This window comes from Melospiza melodia, chromosome 25, assembly GCF_035770615.1.
Source record: "Melospiza melodia melodia isolate bMelMel2 chromosome 25, bMelMel2.pri, whole genome shotgun sequence".
Lineage (NCBI taxonomy): Eukaryota > Metazoa > Chordata > Aves > Passeriformes > Passerellidae > Melospiza > Melospiza melodia.
The window spans coordinates 12,170,891-12,192,740 of NC_086218.1; the positions used below are offsets into that span (position 1 = coordinate 12,170,891).

The 21,850-nt window shown below is 53.6% G+C and overlaps 3 protein-coding genes across 3 annotated transcripts; 2 read left to right on the top strand and 1 right to left on the bottom strand.

Moving 5' to 3' along the window:
* Window positions 1–985: 985 nt before the first annotated feature.
* On the top strand, window positions 986–6,964 carry LOC134429343 (signaling lymphocytic activation molecule-like). Its single transcript, XM_063176477.1, has 7 exons — window positions 986–1,064; window positions 2,600–2,917; window positions 3,385–3,687; window positions 4,893–5,003; window positions 6,212–6,300; window positions 6,630–6,776; window positions 6,920–6,964. Exons 1-7 carry the CDS (start codon window positions 986–988, stop codon window positions 6,962–6,964), a joined length of 1,092 nt encoding a protein of 363 aa, XP_063032547.1.
* A 1,591-nt stretch (window positions 6,965–8,555) lies between these two features.
* On the bottom strand, window positions 8,556–10,825 carry LOC134429344 (CD48 antigen-like). Its single transcript, XM_063176478.1, has 5 exons — window positions 10,753–10,825; window positions 10,146–10,529; window positions 9,704–10,033; window positions 9,014–9,124; window positions 8,556–8,877 (listed from the first exon to the last, which is right to left on the bottom strand). The coding sequence occupies exons 1-5, from the start codon at window positions 10,823–10,825 to the stop codon at window positions 8,873–8,875; spliced, it is 903 nt and encodes a 300-aa protein (XP_063032548.1). The 3' UTR covers window positions 8,556–8,872.
* Window positions 10,826–12,101: 1,276 nt separating this feature from the next.
* LOC134429345 (SLAM family member 5-like) lies at window positions 12,102–16,509 on the top strand. The gene is made up of 5 exons (XM_063176479.1): window positions 12,102–12,208; window positions 13,955–14,248; window positions 14,457–14,717; window positions 15,206–15,316; window positions 16,403–16,509. Exons 1-5 carry the CDS (start codon window positions 12,154–12,156, stop codon window positions 16,507–16,509), a joined length of 828 nt encoding a protein of 275 aa, XP_063032549.1. The 5' UTR covers window positions 12,102–12,153.
* Window positions 16,510–21,850: the final 5,341 nt, after the last annotated feature.

A 21,850-nucleotide genomic window follows, 5' to 3' on the forward strand; every position in this document is an offset into this window, starting at 1 on the left:
ACCAGTCAGGATTTTCCAGCATCAGATCCACAACTGGATTTTCCCAGCCTTTCCCAGCCTTTCCACCAGGAAGGACCATCCCCATCCCCAGCTGATCCCAAATCCACCCAAACCCACCCAGAACGAGGATTTGGCTTCTCCCAGGTGAGTTTTCGGGACCTCCCGTCCCTCTCCTCCTCCTGTGGATCCCATGGAGCTCCAAGCTGGGATTTTCCCCAGAAATCTGGGGATTTCTCACCTTTCAGGGCAGTCCCACCCCTGGGGGATGGAGCAGATGTTGGGATGCTCCAATGAATCTCCCACGTCCCTTAGTGGGGTCGCTTTGGAGCTTCCACCTCTCCAGAGCTGGGAAAACTCCACGAAATTCCTCCAAAACTGGATTTTTCCTCTTTTTTTCAGAGCCGTTTGAGGACCCCTCAGCAGGATGATGGAACTCTGGCGGAAAAACCAAACCCGTTCTCTGCTTCCTTCTGCTTTTTCCTCTTCCATCTCCGGGGCGCGGAGCACAGCCTCCGTGCTTTGAATAATTTCCGAGCGAAGGGGATAAAAGGCAAAGGTTTAGCTCAATCGGCCCCAAAAACAGGAAATGAGAGGGCCGGGGGTGAAGCTCTTCCTGCCAGCACCTGCTCCGAGCCCCGGAACCGCGGAGGCTCCGTGATCCCGGCATGGGCTCCGGGGCTTGGCTCCGGCTGCTCCTCACCCTCGCCGCTCTTGGGGGTATGTGGGGTTTCCTCACTGATTTTTGGGGGTTTGGGTGGTTTTTCATGGATTTTGGGGGTTTTTTTTGGTGGATCTGAAGGGGTTTGGGCCTTTGGGGTGGAGGTGCTCCAGGTGGGATGGGAGGGGTGTCCCCAAAAGTCTCCCAAAGGGAGGAGGGGAGTAAAATGTTATGGGAAAAGTTCAGCGGGAGAAGTGAAGGATTTGGGTGAATTTTAGCAGGTTCTGAGAGCCCTGAGGGATTCATTCAGAGCCAGAGGGAGTTGGGATGTTCCAGAGGGAGATTCCCAGTGGATTGGCTCAGATCCACGGGCTGGGAGATTCTCAAGGAATAAAATCATGGAATGGTTTGGGCTGGAAGGACCTTGAGGATCCCAACCCTTTGCCATGGGACAACTTCCATGAAAATGGGGCCAATCCCTGTTTTTGGGGGGTCTGGAGAGCCAAAATTCCCTCCAGACTTCCAGCCAAAATTCCAGGTTCCACCAGCATGAGGTTGTTTCCCTTTTCCTTTATTCTTCCTTTTTTCTTCCTTTTTTCTTCCATTTTTCTTCCATTTTCCTTCCTTTTTTCTTCCATTTTTCTTCCATTTTTCTTCCATTTTCCTTCCTTTTTTCTTCCATTTTTCTTCAATTTTTCTTCCTTTTTTCTTCCATTTTTCTTCCATTTTTCTTCCCTTTTTCTTCCTTTCCTTTTTCCTTTCCTTTTTGGGCAAAAACCCATGGAAAAAAGGCTTTGGGAAAAGTGGGGGTGGCATAATGGGGTCCCTTCTGCGCTTTTGGGAGCTCCAGATTTGGCTCCTCCTCCTCCTCCTCCTTCTCCTCCTCCTCCTCCTCCTCCTCCTTCTCCTCCTCTCACAATTTCCTACAAAAACAAAATTTGTTTGCCCAGAAATGAGGGAAAATCTGAGTCGAGGAAAATCCAAATCAAGGAAATTCTGAATCATTGGCCTGAAATAAAGAACAACAAAGGGAGTTTGGGGGAAAAATCCTCCCACGGGAATCCCGGGCCGTGGGAGATGAAACCCTTCAATTTTTTTCCAAAAACCCCAACCTGGGACCACCTCAGGCAGAAGGAAAATGTGGGATTTGTACCAGAGCCGGCTCCCAGGTGGCTGCAATTCCCAAAATTCCAGGATGTTTGAAGCTGGGAACGAGACTTCTTTGGATTTGGAGTCTCTCCTTTAGATTTGGGGCCTTTCCCTTTGGATTTGGGGTCTCTCCTTTAGATTTGGGGCCTTTCCCTTTGAATTTGGGGTCTTTCCTTTGGATTTGGGGTCTTTCCCTTTGATTTGGGGTCTCTCCTTTGGATTTGGGGTCTCTCCTTTGGATTTGGGGTCTTTCCCTTTGGATTTAGCATCTCTCCTTTGGATTTGGGGTCTCACCTTTAGATTTAAAGTCTTTCCTTTGGATTTAGGGTCTCACCTTTGGATTTGGGGTCTTTCCCTTTGGATTTGGGGTCTTTCCCTTGGATTTGGGGTCTTTCCCTTCAATTCAGGGTCTCACCTTTGGATTTGAAGCCTTTCCCTGGGATTTGGGGTGTTTCCCTTGGATTTAGTGTCTCTCCTTTGTATTTGGGGTCTCACCTTTAGATTTGAGGTCTCTCCTTTGGATTTGGGGTCTTTTCCTTTGGATTTGGGGTTTCACCTCTGGATTTGGGGTCTCACCTTTGGATCTGGGGGTTTCTGTCTTGGATTTGGGGTTTCACCTCTGGATTTGGGGTCTCTCTCTTGGACCTGGAGGTTTCTCCTGTAGATCTGGGCTCCTGTGTCTCCCCAGGCCGGATCCAGCGCCGCCCCTGCCCCGATCCCAGAGGATCCCTCCGGGATTGGGATGGGGACGATCCCTGCGAGCCCCAACCCTTCTCACTCCCCTCTTCCCAGGGATCAGTGCCCGGGTGACGCAGCTGGGGACTCTGGGGGAACGGACGATCCTGCGGATCCCCCGCAAGCTGTGGGAGCCCACCAAAGAGTTCAAGGAAGCCTCCTGGAAGAAAATCACCGAGGAGCCGCTCAAGAAGAAACTCCTGCTGAAGATTTCGGGCGAGAACCACACGGAGTTCGAGCCGGAGCGGATGCGCTTAGGGGAGAACTTTTCCCTGGAAATCCTCAACACCAGCCGGGATGACAGGCGGCTCTACGAGTACAGCGTCTACCGGGGCTCGGACGAGGAGGTCTGGCAGATCCAGCTGGAAGTGCTTGGTAAAAAAATCCCCTGGGAATCGCCAGGATGGTGATCCCGGCCTTTTCCTGGGTGTTCCAGACCTTTCCTGAGTGTTCCAGGCTTTTTTTTTTGGATGTTCCAGGCCTTTTGTGGATATTCCAGGCTTTTCCTGGTTGATTCTGGCATTTTGGGAGCAGGTCTGGGAGGTGTGTGGTGGTCAAGGGGATGGAAATGTCCATTTTGATGTCCAAAGAATCCTGGAATTTCCATTTCTCCTTTTTCCAGAGCTGGAGGTCAATCTCAGCATTTTTGCCGGAACCTCTCGGCAAAAAAGCTGAAATTTTGTTGGACATTCCCAGCCTTTTCCTGGAATTTCCTGCTGTTTTCCTGGATTTTTTCCTGGGTGTTCTCAGCCTTTTGGGAGCAGCTCTGGGATGAGGGAGGTGGAAACCACCAACCTCCATGTCCTCCAATTCCAAATCCTGGCATTCCCGTCTCTCCCCAGAGCCGGTGGCCGTTCCCAGCATCCGGATCCTGCGCCAGGAATCGTCCAACGGGAGCTGCTGGCTGGAGCTGAGCTGCTCCTCGGAGCGGGGGGACGAGGTTTCCTACAGCTGGGACAGCGGGGACAGCGGGGACAGCCGGGACAGCAACGGCACCGGGACTCTCTGCCGGGCCAACGGCAGCGTCCTGAGGCTCCGGTTCCCGCTGCGGAGCGCGGCCTTTGGCTGCGTCTGCACCGCCCGCAACCCCGTCAGCTCCCACAACGCCACCTTCGACACCGACCAGTGCGGATCCCTGCACGGGGGTAGGAGCTGGGATCCCTGAACCCTGGAATTCTGGAACTCTGGAATCACAGAACCCTGGAACCCTAGAATCCCAGAATTCTGGAACCCCATTATCCCAGAATCCCAGAACCCCAGAATCCTGGAATCATGGAATCCTGGAATTCCAGAAACCCAGAACCCCAAAATCCTGGAATCCCAGAATCCTGGAACCCCAGAATCCCAGAATTCTGGAACCCCAGAATCCTGGAACCCCAGAATCCTGGAATTGCAGAGTCCCAGAATCCTGGAACAATGGAATCCTGGAATTCTGGAATCAGAGAATTCCTGAATCCCGGAATCCCAGAATCCTGGAAATCCAGAACCCTGGAATCCCAGAATCTTGGGATCCCATAATCTCAGGACCCCAAAATCCCTGAACCCTGGAACCCCAGAATCCCTGAATCCCATAACCCCATAATCCTGGAACCCCAGAAACCTGGAACCCCAGAACCCCAGAATCACAGAATTTTGGAACCCCAGAATCTCAGAATCCCAGAATTTCAGAACCTCAGAATCCCAGGGTGGTGGGGTGGGAAGGAAGCTCTGGAGACGTTCAGATGGTGGGAACTTGGTGGATTTGGGCGGAAAATTGAGATATTTGTGTGGGAATTTTGAGAGATTTCTATGGATATTTGAGATATTTCTGTGGATTAATGGGATCCCCCTTTAGACAGGAGATTTTTTACAGATATTGGAGATATTTCTTTGAACTTTCAAGATATTTCTGTCCCTCGAGCCCCCTCAAAGCCACCAGGGATATTTTAGGGTTTTTTCCGACCCCACATCCAGCCCCCCAGTGGGTTTTTATCTCAAATAAGGCAAATCAAGAGAGCTCAGAGGCATTTCCTGCCCTTCGCTTCCTGTTCTGCAGCAAATCAACCCCAAATCAGGTGACAGAGGTGACAAAATCAGCCTCCGAATCCAGTGACAAAGTGACCAAATTCAGGCCCAAAATTAGAGTACAGCGGTGAGAAAAATCCGCCCCAAAGTCAGGGGAGAAAGTGATGGAGATCAGCCCCAAAATCAGGTGACAGGTGACAAAAATCAGCCCCCAAAATCAGGTGACAGAGGTGACAAAAATCAGCCTCAAAATCAGGTGACAGATGACAAAAATGAGGTGACAGAGGTGACAAAGGGCTCTGGGTGACCCGGGGCCACCTCCCCTGTGTGTCCCCTCCTGTCCCAGGTGTCCCTGGGGTGAGGACAGAGCTCCTGGTGCCTCTGGTGGTGCTCGGTGTCATCGTCATCATCGCCATCGTGGTCATTGTCACCTGCAGGGCCACCCGCTCGGCCAAATGTGAGTTTGGGGGGTCCTGGAGCGGGTGGGGGTCCCCAGAATTCCAGAGGTTGGGAAAGAATTCCGAGGTCATCGAGCCCTGGCTGGGATTGGTCCCCTGTGGTCACTTGAGGAACGGGGGATGGGACTGGGATCTCTGGGATCGCTGGGATCACTGGGATCTCTGGGATTGCTGGGATCAATGGGATCACTGGGATAACTGGGATCTCTGAGATGGCTGGGATCACTGGGATCTCTGGGATCTCTGGGATCACTGGGATCTCTGGGATCACTGGGATCTCTGGGATTGCTGGGATCACTGGGATCTCTGGGATCACTGGGATTGCTGGGATTGCTGGGATCTCTGGGATCACTGGGATTGCTGGGATCTCTGGGATCTCTGGGATCTCTGGGATCACGATCACTGGGATTGCTGGGATCTCTGGGATCTCTGGGATGGCTGGGATCTCTGGGATCTCTGGAATTGCTGGGATCACTGGGATCTCTGGGATGGCTGGGATCTCTGGGATCACTGGGATTGCTGGGATCACTGGGATCTCTGGGATCTCTGGGATCACGATCACTGGGATTGCTGGGATCTCTGGGATCTCTGGGGTCACTGGGATCGCTGGGATCTCTGGAATTGCTGGGATCGCTGGGATCGCTGGGATTGCTGGGATCTCTGGGATCTCTGGAATTGCTGGGATTGCTGGGATCACTGGGATCGCTGGGATCACTGGGATCGCTGGGATCTCTGAGATTTCTGGGATCACTGGGATATCTCAGATCTCTGGGATCACTGGGATCGCTGGGGTCACTGGGATCCTCTCCCAGCTCAGCTCTGAGGGACCCAGGATCAGTTCCTGGCAGAGAAAATCCTGGAAGGAGAATTCCTGAGGGATCTGGAAGGGGCTGAGCCTGGAGAAAAGGGGGATCCAGGGGGAATTTGGGATCTGCCAGGGGGAATTTGGGATCTGATCTCAGGGAATGGAGCCAGAACAAGAGGGAACGGCCTCGAGCTGTGCCAGGCCTGGAAATTTGGGGAAATTCCTCCTGGAAAAGGGAAAAGGGCTTGGAAGGGGCTCAGGGAGCTTTGGAGTGTCCAAGGAATTCCTGGAGATTCCTCGGGATGACCAAGAGGGGACCGGACACAGGTCGGACTCGGAGACCTTGGAATTCTCTTCCAACCTGGCTGATCCTGGGATTGTGTGACCCCTCCCACCCCACAGGTGACCCGGACCCCTCCCAGGTGACCCCGGACCCCTCCCAGGTCACTCCGGCCAGCGCCACCATCTACGCCCAGGTGCAGCGGGTGCAGGTGAGGGGGAAAAATGGGGAAAAATGGGGGAATTGGGGAAAAATGGGGAAAATGGGGAAAAAAGGGGATAAGGGGGGAAAAGGGTAAAAGTGAGGGAAAAAATAGGGGAAAACGGTGAAGAAAAGGGGGAATAAAGCCGTCACAACACAACTTGCTGAGTGCCCAACATCCCACGGTGGCTTTGGGGACAAACTCTGGGATTTTCCCCCTGATTTTCCCCCTTTTCCGAGACCCGTTGGGCACAATCCTGTCCGGAAAACGTCCAGCAGGACCAGGGTGACCCCGTGGGGACCCTCGTGTCACTGCCCACCCTTTGTCCCCTCCCTCAGAAGCCCAAAGGCACCGTCCCCAACGCCACCCCCGTGTCCTGCACCACCATCTACGCCGCCGCCACCGGGCCACCCCCGACCCCCAATGGAGCCCCCCGGTCCCCGGCTGTGTCCCCAACGCCGCGGGGACGTCCCCCGCTGTCCCAGGTAAGGGGAACATCCCCAACCCCCCCTTTGTGGGGCACCCCCTACCCAGCCACCTCGCTGACCCCTTGGTGTCCCCATTTTGTGACCCCTTGGTGTCCCCATTTTGTGACCCCCTTGGCGTCCCCATTTTTGTCCCCCCCAAGGAGCCCACGACGGTTTACGCCAGCGTGACCCATCCCGTGGCCTGAGCCTCCCTGGGATCCGTGTTCCCAGCTGGAATCACCTCTGATCCCGGGGGATCCTTTGGGGATCCCTGAGCACCCCCGGAGCCTCCCTGGGATCCATTCCTGGCTGGAATCACTGCTGATCCCAGGGGATCCTTTGGGAATCCCAGGAAATCCTTCAGGGATCCCATAGCAACTCCAGAGCCTCCTTGGGATCCGTTCCCAGCTGGAATCACCGCTGATCCCAGGGGATCCTTTGGGGATCCTGGGGGATCCCTTGGGGATCCCATACCAACTCCAGAGCCTCCCTGGGATCCCTTCCTGGCTGGAATCGCTGCTGATCCTGGGGATCCTTTGGGGATCCCCGAGCACCCCAGAGGATTTGGGGGCAACTCTCTGGAACGAACGGTGTGTCTGGTGTGGGACGGTCAAACAAGGGCTGGACACAGGGAAGGAATTCCAGGCTGTGCTTGGAGGAATTCCAGCCGGATCCTGGAGCCGTGGGAGAAGGGAGGGAGGCTCTGGATGCAACTGGGGCTGGGAATGATGGAGGATCCAACGGGAATGGTCATTCCCAGACCTGTGGAACCAGGAATGGTCATTCCTACACCCGTGGAACCTGGAATGGTCATTCCCACACCTATGGAACCAGAAATGGTCATTCCCAGACACGTGGAACCAGGAATGGTCATTCCCAGACCCGTGGAACCTGGAATGGTCATTCCCACACCTATGGAACCAGGAATGGACATTCCCACACCCAGGGAACCTGGAATGGTCATTCCTACACCTATGGAACCAGGAATGGTCATTCCCACACCCGTGGAACCAGGAATGGTCATTCCCAGACCCGTGGAACCTGGAATGGTCATTCCCACACCCGTGGAACCAGGAATGGTCATTCCCAGACCTGTGGAACCTGGAATGGTCATTCCCACACCCGTGGAACCTGGAATGGTCATTCCCACACCCGTGGAACCTGGAATGGTCATTCCCACACCTATGGAACCAGGAATGGTCATTCCCACACCCGTGGAACCAGGAATGGTCATTCCCACACCCAGGGAACCTGGAATGGTCATTCCCACACCCGCGACATCAGGAAGGCCGTCGGGATTTGGACTCCGACCTCATCCCTGTGGAATTTCAGGATCTCATCCCCGTGGTCCTGAATTCCCAAGGGAATCCACAGGGACTTCAAAGAGGAAGAACAAGGGTTTATTTCCTGAGCTCTGGAATGGGTTAAAAATCCCAAATCCGCTGGATTTTGGCCCAAGGAATGAGGGATTTTGGCGACCCCTCTGCGGCAGGAGCCAGGTCACACCAAACTTCCCCATTCCCATCCTTTCCCACCGGTCTGAGGGATTTTATCATCCCAAAACATCTCAGGTGTCCCTCGGTCCGAGCTCGTGGATTGGGGTGGAGGGAAAGGAAAATAAACTTGGAATTTAAAAATCCCTTGGAACTGGATTCTGGAGAGGTTTCCCAGGCTGGACCTGGATTTGGGGGAAGAAAACCAAGGTGAGAATCGGGGGGTTTCCCTCTCTTCCTGTGCCCGAGGTGTAATTCAGCCTCTAATCAGCCAATTAATTAATTAAACAAGTTTATTTTGCAGCTCAGCTGTATTTGCACCAATAAAAAAATTTAATAAAAAGGATTCTCAGATTTCCAAACCCTAAAATCCCCACAGAATCCCCACCCCTGCCCAATCCCAAATCCATACTTTCCGGAGTTTTCCATCCCCAAATCTTCGCTCCGAGGTGCAGCTGGGGGTTGAATCTTGGGGGAAAAACCCGAATTTCTGGATATTTCTATTCCATGGATCCCAGTGGGTGCTGGAGTTCCCAGGAGAAGAATTCCATAGGAATGGAGATTCTGGAATTTTGGCGGCGCCGGTGGCTGGTGGGATTTGGGAAGCACCTGTAACCTCTGTTATCCTGCAAGGAAAACGGGCGGGATTTGGGACATTTTGGGGATTTTTGATTCCAGAACACCCAGATTTTGGGGTTCCAAGGGCCGGTTTGGGGTCAGAACCCCCAGATTTGGGATCCTGCCCCCACATTCCAGACAAACCTTCCCGGGAATTCTCCCTCCACCAGCAGGAGAAGCCCACGAGGAGCAGGATCAGCCCCTCGGCCACGGCCACGACCACCGGTCTCCAGGGGCTGAAATTCCCTGGAATTACTGGAAAAGAATCCCAAAATCCTGGAACTGGGCTGGGATTTGGGGTTCCCTTCCCATCCAAATCACCCCAGGATTCCGTGAATCTCTAAATTTATAGAGAGATTACAGAACAAAAATGGCCTTATACAGAACAAAAATTTCCTAGATAATTATGCATTAAGGATATAAAAAGAAGTATATATATATATATATATATATATATATATATATATAAAACAAGTATATTTATATAGAAAAATGAGTATATATTATATATAAAAATAAGTACCCATTCTATATAAAAGCGTATTATATAAATACCAGTACATATATATTTTATAGATATTAATTTATATATTTTATAGATATTAATAGATATAAATAATATTTTATATATATTAATATTATATATATTAATATATATATAACTATAGTTTTTACACAGAATGCATACAAAAAAGTTAAATTTGAAATTATATTATTTACATCTGCTTAAACGAATTTTTTTAATATTTTCCAAAATTTCCCCCATTTTTTCCCCATTTAAGGCCTGTAAACCCCGGCATGCTCAGCCGCACCCCGGTCCCACGGGGAGCTCACCTGGGCAGGTGAGGGCGGCGCGGGCCGCGCTCCACCCCGCGGGGTTGCTGACGTTGCAGAGGCAGATTTGGGGATCCGCGCCCTCGGGGAGGCTCCGGAGCAGCCGGGAGGAGCTGCCCGGGATCTGCCCCGGGATCTGCCCCGGGATCTGCCCCGGGATCTGCCCCGGGATCTGCCCCGGGATCTGCCCCGGGACCGGCTCCGGGCCATCCCCGGCACAGGCCCAGCTGTAGGAGACGTTCCCGGGGCTGGAGCAGAGCAGGGACAGGTGGCACCGGCCCCGATCCCGCTGCAGGATTTGGGATTTCAGCTCCGGCCGCGGGATGGGGTCTGCGGGGACAGCGGGGTGAGAGGGGACAGGAGGACACCCGGACAGGGGGACAGGGGGACATGGGGACATGGGGAAAGAGGGACAGAAGGACACAAGGACCCAGCCACTCACCCCACACGGACACTCGGAAGCACCGGGTTGAAATCACTCCTGAATTCTCGAACTCGGCCCAATAGACCCCGTTATCCTCCCTGCGAACCGGGGAGATGCACAGGGAGAGGTTTCCTGGATGGAATTTCACTCTCCCATGGAAAGGACCTCTGGGATAGGAGACACTTCTATCCCTGCGGGCTGTCAGGATCCACTGCAACGCTCCTGAATTAATGTCCCATTTCCAGTGCATCTCTGTCCACTCCCGCGGGGGTTTCTCCGGCACCAGGCACAGCGACGCTCCCGCGGTCACGGGGCGGGACACAGCCGGATTTTGGCATTCCGGGGATCCTAAACCAGAGCCGGGCAAGTCGCGACTTTCAGGCAAACTCCGCACCCCAAACGCTGCCCAGAAAGGGGAACCGGCCCCGCGTCACGGGTCGGCTCTGCCTGGCCAAGGGGGGGCTGAGAGGAGCGAGGAGAATCCCCCCAAAGCCGCAGCCAGCCCCTCTCCATCCCCCCGAGCGCCGCTCCGGCTTTTCCCCGCAGCAATTCCCCAATCCCCGCAGCAATTCCCCAATTCCCCAATTCCCGCAGCCCCCCCGGTCCCCCCGCGCCCCCTCCTCACCTCGGCTCCCGGCCAGGCCCAGCAGCAGCGCCAGCAGCGCGGGGGGACAGCGGCGACCCCCGAGCGGGGACATCGCGGAGCGGAGCGGGGACCCCTCGGGGCTGCGAGCGCCCGCCGGGGCTTCCTCTGCCCCGGCTCCTTCCTTCCTCCTCCTCCTCCTCCTGCGGCCGCCCCTGTGGCAGATGGGACAGGGACGTGTCCGGAGCGCGGCGCTCTCAGCCCCAAAGCTCGCAGGGAACTGATTTGAGTCGCCCCGGGAGGGCAATTTTGGGGTGTTTTGGGGGGTTTTGCTTTCCCTTTGCAGCGAGCGCCGGGGACGCTTGGGGACATCGCGGTGGCTCCGCTGTCCCCAGCTCGGGCAGCCCAGCAGCAGCAGGGCCGGGAGGTTTGGGGAGGAATGTCCAACCCCGAAATGCACTTTCCAATCTCAAAATCCCTGTTCCAACTCCAAAAAAATCCTTCTCGTTCCAACCCCAAAATCCTCCCGGTTCCAACCCCAAAATTCTCCCCGTTCCAGCCCCCAAATCCTCCCGGTTCCAACCCCCAAATCCTTCCTGTTCCAACCCCAAAATCCTTCTTTTTCCAGCCCCAAAATCCTCCCGTTTCCAACATCAAAATTCTCCTCGTTCCCACCCCAAAATCTTCCTCGTTCCCACCCGAAAATCCTCCTTGTTCCAACCCCAAAACCCTCCTTGTTCCCACCCAAAAATCCTCCTTGTTCCCGCCCCAAATTCCTCCTGGTTCCAGCCCCCAAATCCCCTTTTCAACCCCAAAATCTTGTCCTTAAATTCCCTTCCACCCCAGACCAGTCTGGGTCAGCAGCTCCCAGTTCCTCACTGGGGCAGAGGAACCTGGGCTTTATTTAGGATTTTTAATCCATTTTAAAAGAATATTTTTAGAACATGTATGACAATTTTTTAATCTGCCCCAGCTCACTTCCCTCTCGCCCCAAAGTTTCGCCACAACCGTCTGCATGTGACGTTCCCTGAATAATCCTGACTGGGAAGCGATATTTCAAAAAATTGTCATTGTCCCGTGTTTGGGGTGGCTTTTGGGGGGGGACAGAGGGGACTGGAGCTGTTCCTTTATGGCCAAGGCTGAAAGAACCACGGAAAACCTGAGCCACTTGTCCCACACGTGGTGGTGGTGGGACACAGCTTGGTGCAGGTGACGCTTTTGGTCCATCATCTTTTCATGGAAAACACAGTGGTTTTGGTTTTTAACACCTCAAATATCCCTTTTTGGGGTGTGAATTGCCTCTCCTTGATGCGTCATTTATGATCACAACCACTTCCCCCCCAGCCAGGCACTAAAAGCCGCGCAGGCGCTCTTCCTCTTCCTCCTCATCGTACGCATTTTTGCCCACTGGTGCCCCAAAATCCGCTCGATTTCTGGACATCCATGGACGTGTTTTGGATCCCTCATCTCACCATCCTCATGCTCCTCCACCAAACCAGTGAGTGCCAGGTCCCCTGGGAAGGAGATCTTGGGGTGGTTTTGGGTTTTTTGGGGTCAAGGGATGGCTGGGAGCACCAGAGCAGCTCCATGGGGTGGATTTGTGCCTAATGTTGGGATCCAGGGCTGCCATGGAAACCTGCTACCACAGAAACCTGCTGGAGGGCTGGTGTCCATCCCTGTGTCCATCTCTGGTGTCCATCCCTAGTGTCATCTGTGGTGTCCATCTCTGCTGTCCATCTCTGGTGTCATCTGTGGTGTCCATCTCTGTGTCCATCCCTGGTGTCCATCTCTGGTGTCCATCTATGCTCCAGATGTTCTCCAGACATCCTGCTCTGCCTTCAGCTCCTGCTCCTCTCCACGTTGTCTCCCTGGTTTTTGGGGGTCTCATCTTGGGGTGTTTTCTGGCTGAAAAGAGGGAAATTGGGCAAGGTTCAGCCCTTGCCCGCTCTGAGGGGGGTTTATCATGTGAACCATCCCGTGGTTTTGTTATTCCTGTGAGTTTATCTGCCCCTGCAGCTTGTTCCTGCCATGGGCTCTTCTGTCCATGTCGCAGGGGTGGCTGAGGCTGGTGCTGAGCCTGACCTCGGGGCTGGGCCAGGATCAGTTCCCTGTTAGGAAAACTGGGAAGGAGAACTCCATTCCTGGTATAAATGGGGTGGCACGGTTCATTGGAAATGGGAAGTTGCAAAAATAACAAGAACAGCTCCTTCCTCCTCAAATTGGTGAGCCAAGGGCATGGTGTGGTCACTGGAGGGAAGGGACGGGTCCTGAGGGATCCTGGACCTTGTCCTGGGCTGCACCCAAAGGAGTGTGGAGGGTTCTCATTGCTGCAATGGTGAGATTCCACCTGGAATGGTGAGATCCAACCTTCGGTGGTGAGATCCAAACTGGAGTGGTGAGAATCCACCTGAAATGGTGAGCGTCCACCTGGAATGGTGAGATCCCACCTGGAATGGTGAGATCCCACCTGGAATGGTGAGATCCCACCTGGAATGGTGAGATCCCATGTGCAATCTCCAGATCCCGCCAGGTCTGGTGCCCCCACCATGAGAAGTTCATGGAACTGTTGGAGCGAGTCCACCGTTCCAAAGTTCCCTTCCCTGTGGCCACAGGGAGTGCTCAGCCAGGAGAAGCCGTGGTGGAGCTGCCCCACACACCCCTGGCAGAGTCCAGGGCCAGGCTGTCTCCAACTCCTCGTTCTCCTTTCCCTTTCAGTTCCCCTCCGGGCTCGGCCTGGGGGTGCCCTCGTGCTCTTCCTTCCCCCAGGGACCCTTCCATGAACCCCCCATGAGCCCTCAAACACCCGCAGCCCTGATGGGCTTCATCCTCTGGATTCTGCAACTTCATCCCAACCTGATCCCACTTTGATCCCAGCTTTTCATGCCACCTTCATTTCCCCCTTTCATCCCATCTCCAGCCCATGCTCATCACTCCTTCATTCCAGCTTCATCCCAGCTCCAGCCCACCTTCAGCCTACCTTCATCTCTCCATCCCACCTTGATCCCACCTTGATCCCACCTTAATCCCAACTCCATCCCACATTTTCATCCCAACTTCAGCCTACTTTCATCCTGTCTCCAGCCCAAACTCAGCAATCCTTCATCCCAAATTCATCCCACTTCCATTCCACATCCATCCCACCTCCATGCCCCCTTAAACCGACCTCCATCCCACTCTGAGCCCACCTTCATCCTACATTCCCCCCACCCCCATCTCAAGTTCTCTCCCCGTTTTCTCTCCCCAGTGAGCGCCAGCGACACCAAGGAGGTGAACGGGGTCCTGGGCAGGTCCGTGACCTTCCAGAGCCGCAACCCAGACAGAATGACAGCACTCTGGTTTTTTGGGAATGAAGCCATAGTGACTGTGATATTTGACGGCCCTCCTCGACCTGCATTTCATAAAGAGGAATTCAAAACCCGTTTTTCTGTCTCCAAGAGCGGCCACGCGCTCACCATCTCCCAGCTGAGGATGGAGGATGCCGGGACCTACTCTGTAACAATCAACGGAAAAAGATCCGCCTTCAGCCTGCAGGTGTTCAGTAGGTGCTGTTAGTGAAATTTTGGGGGTGCTTTTAGCGCTGTTTTAGGGGTGCTTTTAGTGCTGTTTGGGGGTGCTTTCAGTGCTGTTTGGGGGTGCTTTCAGTGCTGTTTTGGGAGTGCTTTTAGTGCTGTTTTGGGCGTGCTTTTAGCACTCCTTTGGGGGGTTTTACACTAAAAGAGAGGTTTGTGACACCGTGGTGCCCGCAGGGGAGCTGGCAGAGCCCACGGTGACCTGCGAGGCCCAGAACTGCTCGGGCGGGAGCTGCAGCTCCTCCCTGCGCTGCTCCGCACACGGAGGGAACGTCTCCTACACCTGGAGGGTGCGGGGTCGGACTTGGGACGGGAGCTCCGTGGTGCTGCTGGTGAACCAAACATCCCAGGATGGGCTGGAGACAGTGATGTGCTCGGCACGGAACCCCGTCAGCAGCAGGAGCATCATTGTCACCAACCTCGGGGAGCTCTGCGCAGGTGAGAGCCGGGAACAGATCCTGATGGGCTGATCCTGATCCCCTGAGGAACATGGGAAAGTTGGGGTTGGGATGGGCTAGTCCCGATCCCTGAGAACAGGAAAAGCTGGGATTTGGGGTTGGGATGGGCTGATCCTGATCCCCTGAGAGCCATGGGAACATTTGGATTTGGGGTTGGGATGGGAAAGTTGAGGTTGGGATGGGCCGATCCCACTTCCTGTGAGGGCCATGGAAAGGTGGAGGGAAAGGTGAGATGGACTGATCCTGATTCCCTGAGAAACACGAAGGGTTGGGGTTGGGATGGGATGGGAATGGGAATGGGAATGTTGAGGTTGGGATGGTCTGATCCCGATCCCCTGAGAGCAGGAAAAGCTGGGATTTGGGGCTGGGATGGGCTGATCCTGATCCCCTGAGGAACATGGGAATGCTGGGTTTGGGATGGGCTGATCCCGGTCCCCTGAGATCTTCTGCATGCTCTCCCTTTTCCAGGCGCCCTCTCCAGCGGCCAGGTCGGGGTCAGGGCTGGGGTCGGGGTCATAGCCGGGATTTTGGTCCTGGTCCTTTTGTTGATTTTCCTCATGGTCCTGTGGAAATCCAAAGGTGAGCATGGAAAACCATCCCTGGAGCCCTGGGGAGCAGGAGAGGGGACCTGGGAGGGGGACAGAGCCAGGGTGGGGCAGATGTGGGGTGGATTTTGGGCGGATTTCGGGCTGATTTGGGGTGGATTTGGGGAGGATTTGGGGCTGATCTGGGGTGAATTTGGGGCTGATTTGTGGTTCTGATTCTGTCGCATCTCCCCCAGGCTGGACGAAATTCCCCCTCTCCCAGCCCAGGCCTGCAGACACAGGTGGGATTTTGGGGCAGTTCCCGGCCCTTTTCCTGGTGGCAATAACCAGGGAAATGCATTTAGGATCAGGGGAACCATCCCCGGTGCCGTGATTTGGGATCGGAGCTGAAGGACCCCGACCCCTCTGTCCTGGTGGGGAGAGGGAGGGGATGATCCTGGGGGATGATCCCAAATTCCTGAAATCCCATTTTCCACCAATTTCTGCTGGAAAACTTCCTCCCAGACCACCAATGGGGAGCTGGGAGTGCAGCTGTGGGATTATGAAAAAAAAGAGAGAGTTTGGGGTAAAATAAACTAAACTAAACTAAACTAAAATGGAAAAAAAAAAAAAAAAAAAGAGACATTTAGGGGGAAAAGTCAGGAATTCCACTTGGGAACTCAGGGTCAGTCCAGCCAAGAATTCCAGAATCCCTGAGGCTGGAAAATCCCTCCAGGACCATCCAGTCCAAGCTGTGCCTGATCCCCACTTGCTCACCCAGGAATTCCAATTGGAAATTTATCCCAAAAATGGGATTTTAAGGATTTAAATCCCCTTTCCTCACTCTGTTCGGTGAGCAATGAGGGACAACATGAAGGAGAAACAAAAGGATTTTGTCCTCCAAAAAAGCAGCCAGGAATTTGGGATTTAAACCAAAACCGGGCGGATTTTCCCTGTCCTTGGTGCTGGAAGTTCATCCCGACCCCGCGGCACCAGGGAGGGTGGGATGCGGAGCAATTCCCACCTCCAGCAGCTCCGAGGGGCTTCGGGGTCGGGGTTTTACCCAAGCCTGGACTCCTGAGGTTGGGATTCCCGCATTCCCTGCATCCCAAAACCCCAAATTCCTGCTTTTTTCCCCCAGTTCCAGGGGCCACAAACGACTACACAACCGTGTACGCCGAGGTGGGACCTTCCCAGCAGGTGAGTCTGGGGATGGGAACACCTTGGGGACACCCTGGGGCACTCTGAGGACACCTTGGGGATGGCTGGACAGCCCTTGATTCCTTTTGAGAATTCCAAGTGGGAAGTGCCATGGCTGGAGGTGGCCCAAGGGCACCTGAACTTGCCCAAAACTCCATGCCCAGCCCCAAAATCTCGGTTTTGGAGGGGATCAGAGAAAAATGGGGGTTTCAGGGCTGGGAGTTTAAAATTGTCCCCTTTTGTGGGTGAGGACGCTTCCCACTGTCCCAGGATGATCCAACCTGGCCTTGGGATGGGACAACACCTCCAGAGGTGGCGCTTTGTGGGGTTCCTGGATTTGGGATAATTTTTCCAACACCGAGCCCTAAAAATTTTTAAAATTCTTAAATTTTTTTTTTAAATTTTCAAAATTTAAAAATCTTTTTCCCCCCAGCACGTCCCTGATGGAACTAAAGCCAAACCAGCAGAGGGGGGACCCCCCTCAACCGTTTATTCCCTGGTCAAGCGTCCAGAGCAGGTGAGCCCGGGCTGGGATATGGAACCCCTGGAGCTGGGACGGGCACAGAGGGGTCTCGAGCCCTCAAACCAAACCCTGGATCAGCCCCCAGGACCCCAAACCGAGCTTGTGTCCGTCTGTCCTTGCAGGCGGATGGGGGGACAGCAGAAAATGCCACCGTGACCGGCCTGGAGCTGATGTAGAAGGACCCAGAACTGGTTTGAAGATCGAGAGACCAATTTAAAGGGACTGGAACTGGTTTCAGAACATGAAACTGGTTTAAAAACCTGGAAGTGATATAAAGATTTATTTTAATGAAACTGAGCCTGGTTTACAAGAAACCATAACTTGTTTTGAATCAGAACTGATTTATAAGAAGATGGAACTGCTTTGAAAGGACCTGGAACTGGTCTAAAAGGACCTGGAACTGGTTTAGAAGGATCTGGAACTGGTTTAAAGGACCTGGAACTGGTTTAAGAGGTATCCACTCCCTGATCAGACAGATGGACACCACAAGGTGGCTCCAGAACAGCTCCAACATCCCCAATGCCACTCCAAACCTGGATCTCATGGATCTCCCCCTTTTGTCATGTCCCTTCCCCTCCTCATCTCTGCTGCTTCAGTTTCCCTCTCTTTGGGATTTCAGGGAGGATTTTTCATGGGGAATTTCTCCGTGTTTTTGGGAACTTCACATTTTTGGCATCTCTGTGGGATTCAGGTTCCTTTCCCCAACCTTTCCCACTGGAATTCGGTACCAAAACTCTGCCAAAGCTGCCGGGACTCCCAGGCAGGCTGGAGGAGACTCTCCAAAGGGTTTTCCCATGGAATCCTGAAATTCCCGAGGGTGGAAAAGCCCTCCAGGGCTGTCAGTCCCCATCCTGATCACCCAGACAGGCATCCAGTGGGTTCTTTGGAGATGTCCAGGGAAGGCTCCAAACCAGCCCCTTTTTGCACGGAAAAGTCATTTTTTAAAGCTCAGGGATTTCTTTTATAAATAAAAATTTACTTTATTTAAAACTTTTTTTCTTCTGTTGTATTTTGAGCCTTGCAAAAGCTTCAGCTTCTCGCAGGGCTGAAAACCACCAAAACCAACCAAAAATAACGCCAGGAAGTTAAAGCGGAACAAGAAATGACGCCTCCCGTCAGAGCTTGTGTGGTTTGAGCACCTGCTCCCTTTCCCCACCTCCGGGACATTCTAAATTTTACAGCACCCAGCCCCCCAAAAGAACCCCCAAAACCTCGGCCCCACCAATCCCTGCAGGGCCAGGGTTCGGGATTGGGGATCCGGGATTTGGGGTGGATCTGAGGGAAAACGGGACACGGAGAGCGACTCTGGGATGGAAGAGTAAACCCATGGCAAGGGGAAACATCCATGGGGTGGAGAGATGAATCCAATGGGGTGGAGAAATAATTCCATTGGATTTCTCCATGGAATGGAGAAGCAATCCTATGGGATGGAAGAGTAAACCCGTGGCAAGGAGAAACGGATCCATGGGATGGAGAAATGAATCTATGGGGTGAAGAAATGATCCATGGGGATGGAGAGATGATCCATGGATTGGATAGACGATCCATGGGGTGGAGAAATAAATCCATTTGATTTCTCCATGGAATGGAGAAATTCTATGGGGTGGAAGAATAATCCTATGGCTAGAAGAAACGGATCCATGGGACGGAGAAATGAATCCATGGGGTGGAGAGATGATCCATGGGTTGGAGAGGTGATCCATGGTGTGGAGGAAGGACCTCGGGATGGTTTTTGCCCGTTCCTCCCCCGATTTCACCACCTTTGCTCACCAACCGCCGCTTCCTGCGCCGAAAGGGGAAGGGAGGCGGCTCCGAGGGGCCGGGCGGGGCAGGATGGGCCCGAGGGGCTTTGGGGGGCTCTGCCTCGCCCTGCTCTGCTCCGGGGCCGGTGAGTGGGGCCGGGGGGCTCGGATCAGGAGGATGAGGAAGAGGAGGGGGCTGAAGGCAGCGGGAGCAGCGCAGGGAGGTCCCCGGAGGGCTTTTCCTGGGGGTTAAGCTCAGGTTTGGGTTGAGCCCGGCTTTGCTGAGCGTGCTTTGTGTTCCCATGAGGGTTTTGGGGTCTTCTGAGCTGTCCCAGCTCCCCAGATCCATCCCAGAGCATCAGGAGGGGCTTTTGGACTGTTTTGGGTTGGTTTTGTTGGTTTTGATCTTAGCAGGGCCACGAACGGGACTTGGATGATCCTGGTGGGTCCTTCCACCTCACATTCCCCAATTCCATGCCCCAAACGGGATATTTTGGGGTATTTTGGGATATTTTGGGATATTTGGGGGTATTTTGGGATATTTTGGGGTATTTTATAATTCCCTGCTGGTGGCACGACCCCAAAACCCCCTGGGTTTCGGAACGGCCTCAGCTCAGCCCCAGCCCCCATTTTCCACTGTGCGAACCTGACAGATTTGGGGTTTTCGTCGTCGGGGGTGAGGTGTGAACCCCACAGGATGTGGGGCCGCTACTCCGCTTGAGCTCAGCCCCCTCGGAGAGCTGTGGGACCTCCTGAGGTGGAAAAACCTGCACGGATCACCCAACCCAGCCTCAGGCCATCCCAAAATCCCCAAATCCCCAAAAGCCCTGAATCCCACCTGGTGTCTGGGAGCGTTTTCCAAACCCTCCTGGAGGTTTTGGGGTTGGGATCATCCCTTGGAGCTGTTCCAGAACCCCAAAACCCTCTGGGGCAGAATTTCCTGGATTTCCACCCCAAATCCCACCTGGAACATCTCCGGCCATTCCTGGGATCCCATCCCCGCTCCCTCAGAATTCCCGGGATTTCTTTCCCTCTCCTCTTCCCCAAAATTTCCTTCTGGGGCCCTCCTGACCTGTCACCCTCTGGCGCTGTCCCCAAACCCTGTCCCACGTCCCCTGAGGGGACACTGGGGTGGACATTCCCGTTCCTGACCCCGGAATTTGGGGCAGAATGGACAAATCCCAAACCCCACAAATCCCCAGCCCTCGGCTTCCAGGAAGAGGAGTCGGGGAACGGGAACAACGGGAATGTCACCGAGGAGACCCCGGAGGGGACACGGGACCCCCTGGAGCCACCAGGACACCCCAGCGCGGCCACCGGGGACGGGGACGCGGTGACAACGTGGCCGAGGGTCACCACGAGCCCTCCTGGGAGCCTCGGGGACCACGCGGTGACATCGGCGGGGAACCAGAGCCGTGAGTTCCGGGGGAAGGGAGGGAGGTGGCACTGTCCCCAGGGATGTGGTATTGTCCCCAGGGAGGTGGCATGGTCACCAGGGAGGTGGTATTGTCCCCAGAGAGGTGGTGCTGTCCCCAGGGAGGTGACATTGTCACCAGGGGATTGTCACCATTGATTGGACATGGCACTGTCCCCAGGGAGGTGGCATTGTCCCTAGGGACCTGTCACCATCATGGGGAGGTGGCACTGTCCCAAGGGTTTGTCACCATTCTGGGGAAGTGGTGCTGTCCCAATGGGTTTTGTCATTGTCCCCAGGGGTTTGTCACCATCATGGGGAGGTGGCATTGTCCCCAGAGGTTCATCATTGTCCCCAGAGATTTGTCACCATCATGAGGAGGTGACGGCACCCCTGGAGGACTTGTCACCCTCTTGAGGGGTGTGTGCCACCCCCGTGGGGACTTGTCACCCTCCTCGGGGACATGTCACAACTCTGGGGGCTTTGTCACTGTCTCGGGTGACTTGTCACCCTTATGGGGGATGTGTGACAACTCTGGGGGACATGTCACCACTCCAGGTGATGTGCCACCAACCTGGGGCCCCTGTCATCTTCTTGGGGGATGTCCCCCCATGTCACCTCTGTCCCCACAGGAACCTCCTCGGGTGTCTCAGCCCGGTACTGGTCCCCCGTCATCTTCGTGGTGCTGGCCCTGCTCGTGCTCTTTGTCACCTACCAGAGGAAAAAGGACAAAGGTCAGACCCAAAAACCCAAAACCCCCAGAGGCCACAATCCCAAAACATGCAGAAATGCCCCAAAAAGATCCAGAAGTCAAAACCCCAAAAGCCCCAAAAGTGCCCCAAAATGTCCCTTTTTGGGGTGCAGCACCATCAGGGGGATCCTGATCCCAAAACCGTCCCGTGGTCACAGCTCAGGGCTGGGAGGTTCCCCTGTGCTCCAAAATTCCCCAAATTCCCCAAATTCATCCCAAATTTCCCATTTTACCTCAAATTTCCCTCCTTTGGGGTCACCTCTGCCCTTTTCTTCTCCACAATTTTTTGGGGTTTTGGGGTTTTTTCCCGCTCCAAACCCAAACTGGGGCTCGGCTGCTTTTGGGGTTTTCCAAAGGGGATTTGGGGTGGAAAATTCAGATTTTGGGTCTGTTCTGGTCACAGGGATCCTGGACAGGGCCACGAGCGGCAGCGACTCCTCAGGTGAGCCCTGCAGGGTAACTGGGGGAACTGGTTTTACTGGGAAGTTTGGTTGTATTTTATTTTATTATATTTTATTTTATTATATTTTATTTTATTTTATTTTATTTTACTTTATTATATTTTATTATATTATATTTCATTATATTTTATTTCATTTTATTTCATTTTATTTTGTTTTAATTTTTTGGGGTATTTTTCTAATTGGGTGTTTGATTTTATTGGGGTATTTTGACTTTACCGGGATATTTTCTTTTATATTTCATTTTATTGGGATTTTATTTCTGGGATATTTAATTTTATTGGGATATTTCATTTTTCCTTGAATATTCGGTTTTATTGAGATATTTAATTTTTTTCTGAGATATTCAATTTTATTGGGATGTTTTATTTTTTCTGGGATATTCAGTTTTTATTTGGATATTTTCTTATCCCATCCCTGGAAGTTTCTAATTCCAGTTTGGGATGGTGGCAATGTCCCTTCCCATGGGATCGGGATGATCCTAAAGCTCCTCCCATC

Coding starts and splice junctions, on each gene's coding strand:
- LOC134429344 (XM_063176478.1), bottom strand. CDS start 10,825: ATGTCCCCGCTCGGGGGTCGCCGCTGTCCCCCCGCGCTGCTGGCGCTG. Junction 10,530..10,752: donor GGGCCTGGCCGGGAGCCGAG/GTGAGGAGGGGG, acceptor CTTTCTGGGCAG/CGTTTGGGGTGCGGAGTTTG. Junction 9,125..9,703: donor CGCCGCCCTCACCTGCCCAG/GTGAGCTCCCCG, acceptor ATTCTTTTCCAG/TAATTCCAGGGAATTTCAGC.
- LOC134429345 (XM_063176479.1), top strand. CDS start 12,154: ATGGACGTGTTTTGGATCCCTCATCTCACCATCCTCATGCTCCTCCAC. Junction 14,718..15,205: donor CCTCGGGGAGCTCTGCGCAG/GTGAGAGCCGGG, acceptor TCCCTTTTCCAG/GCGCCCTCTCCAGCGGCCAG. Junction 15,317..16,402: donor GGTCCTGTGGAAATCCAAAG/GTGAGCATGGAA, acceptor TTTTTCCCCCAG/TTCCAGGGGCCACAAACGAC.
- LOC134429343 (XM_063176477.1), top strand. CDS start 986: ATGTTCCAGAGGGAGATTCCCAGTGGATTGGCTCAGATCCACGGGCTG. Junction 5,004..6,211: donor GGCCACCCGCTCGGCCAAAT/GTGAGTTTGGGG, acceptor CCCACCCCACAG/GTGACCCGGACCCCTCCCAG. Junction 6,301..6,629: donor CCCAGGTGCAGCGGGTGCAG/GTGAGGGGGAAA, acceptor CCCCTCCCTCAG/AAGCCCAAAGGCACCGTCCC.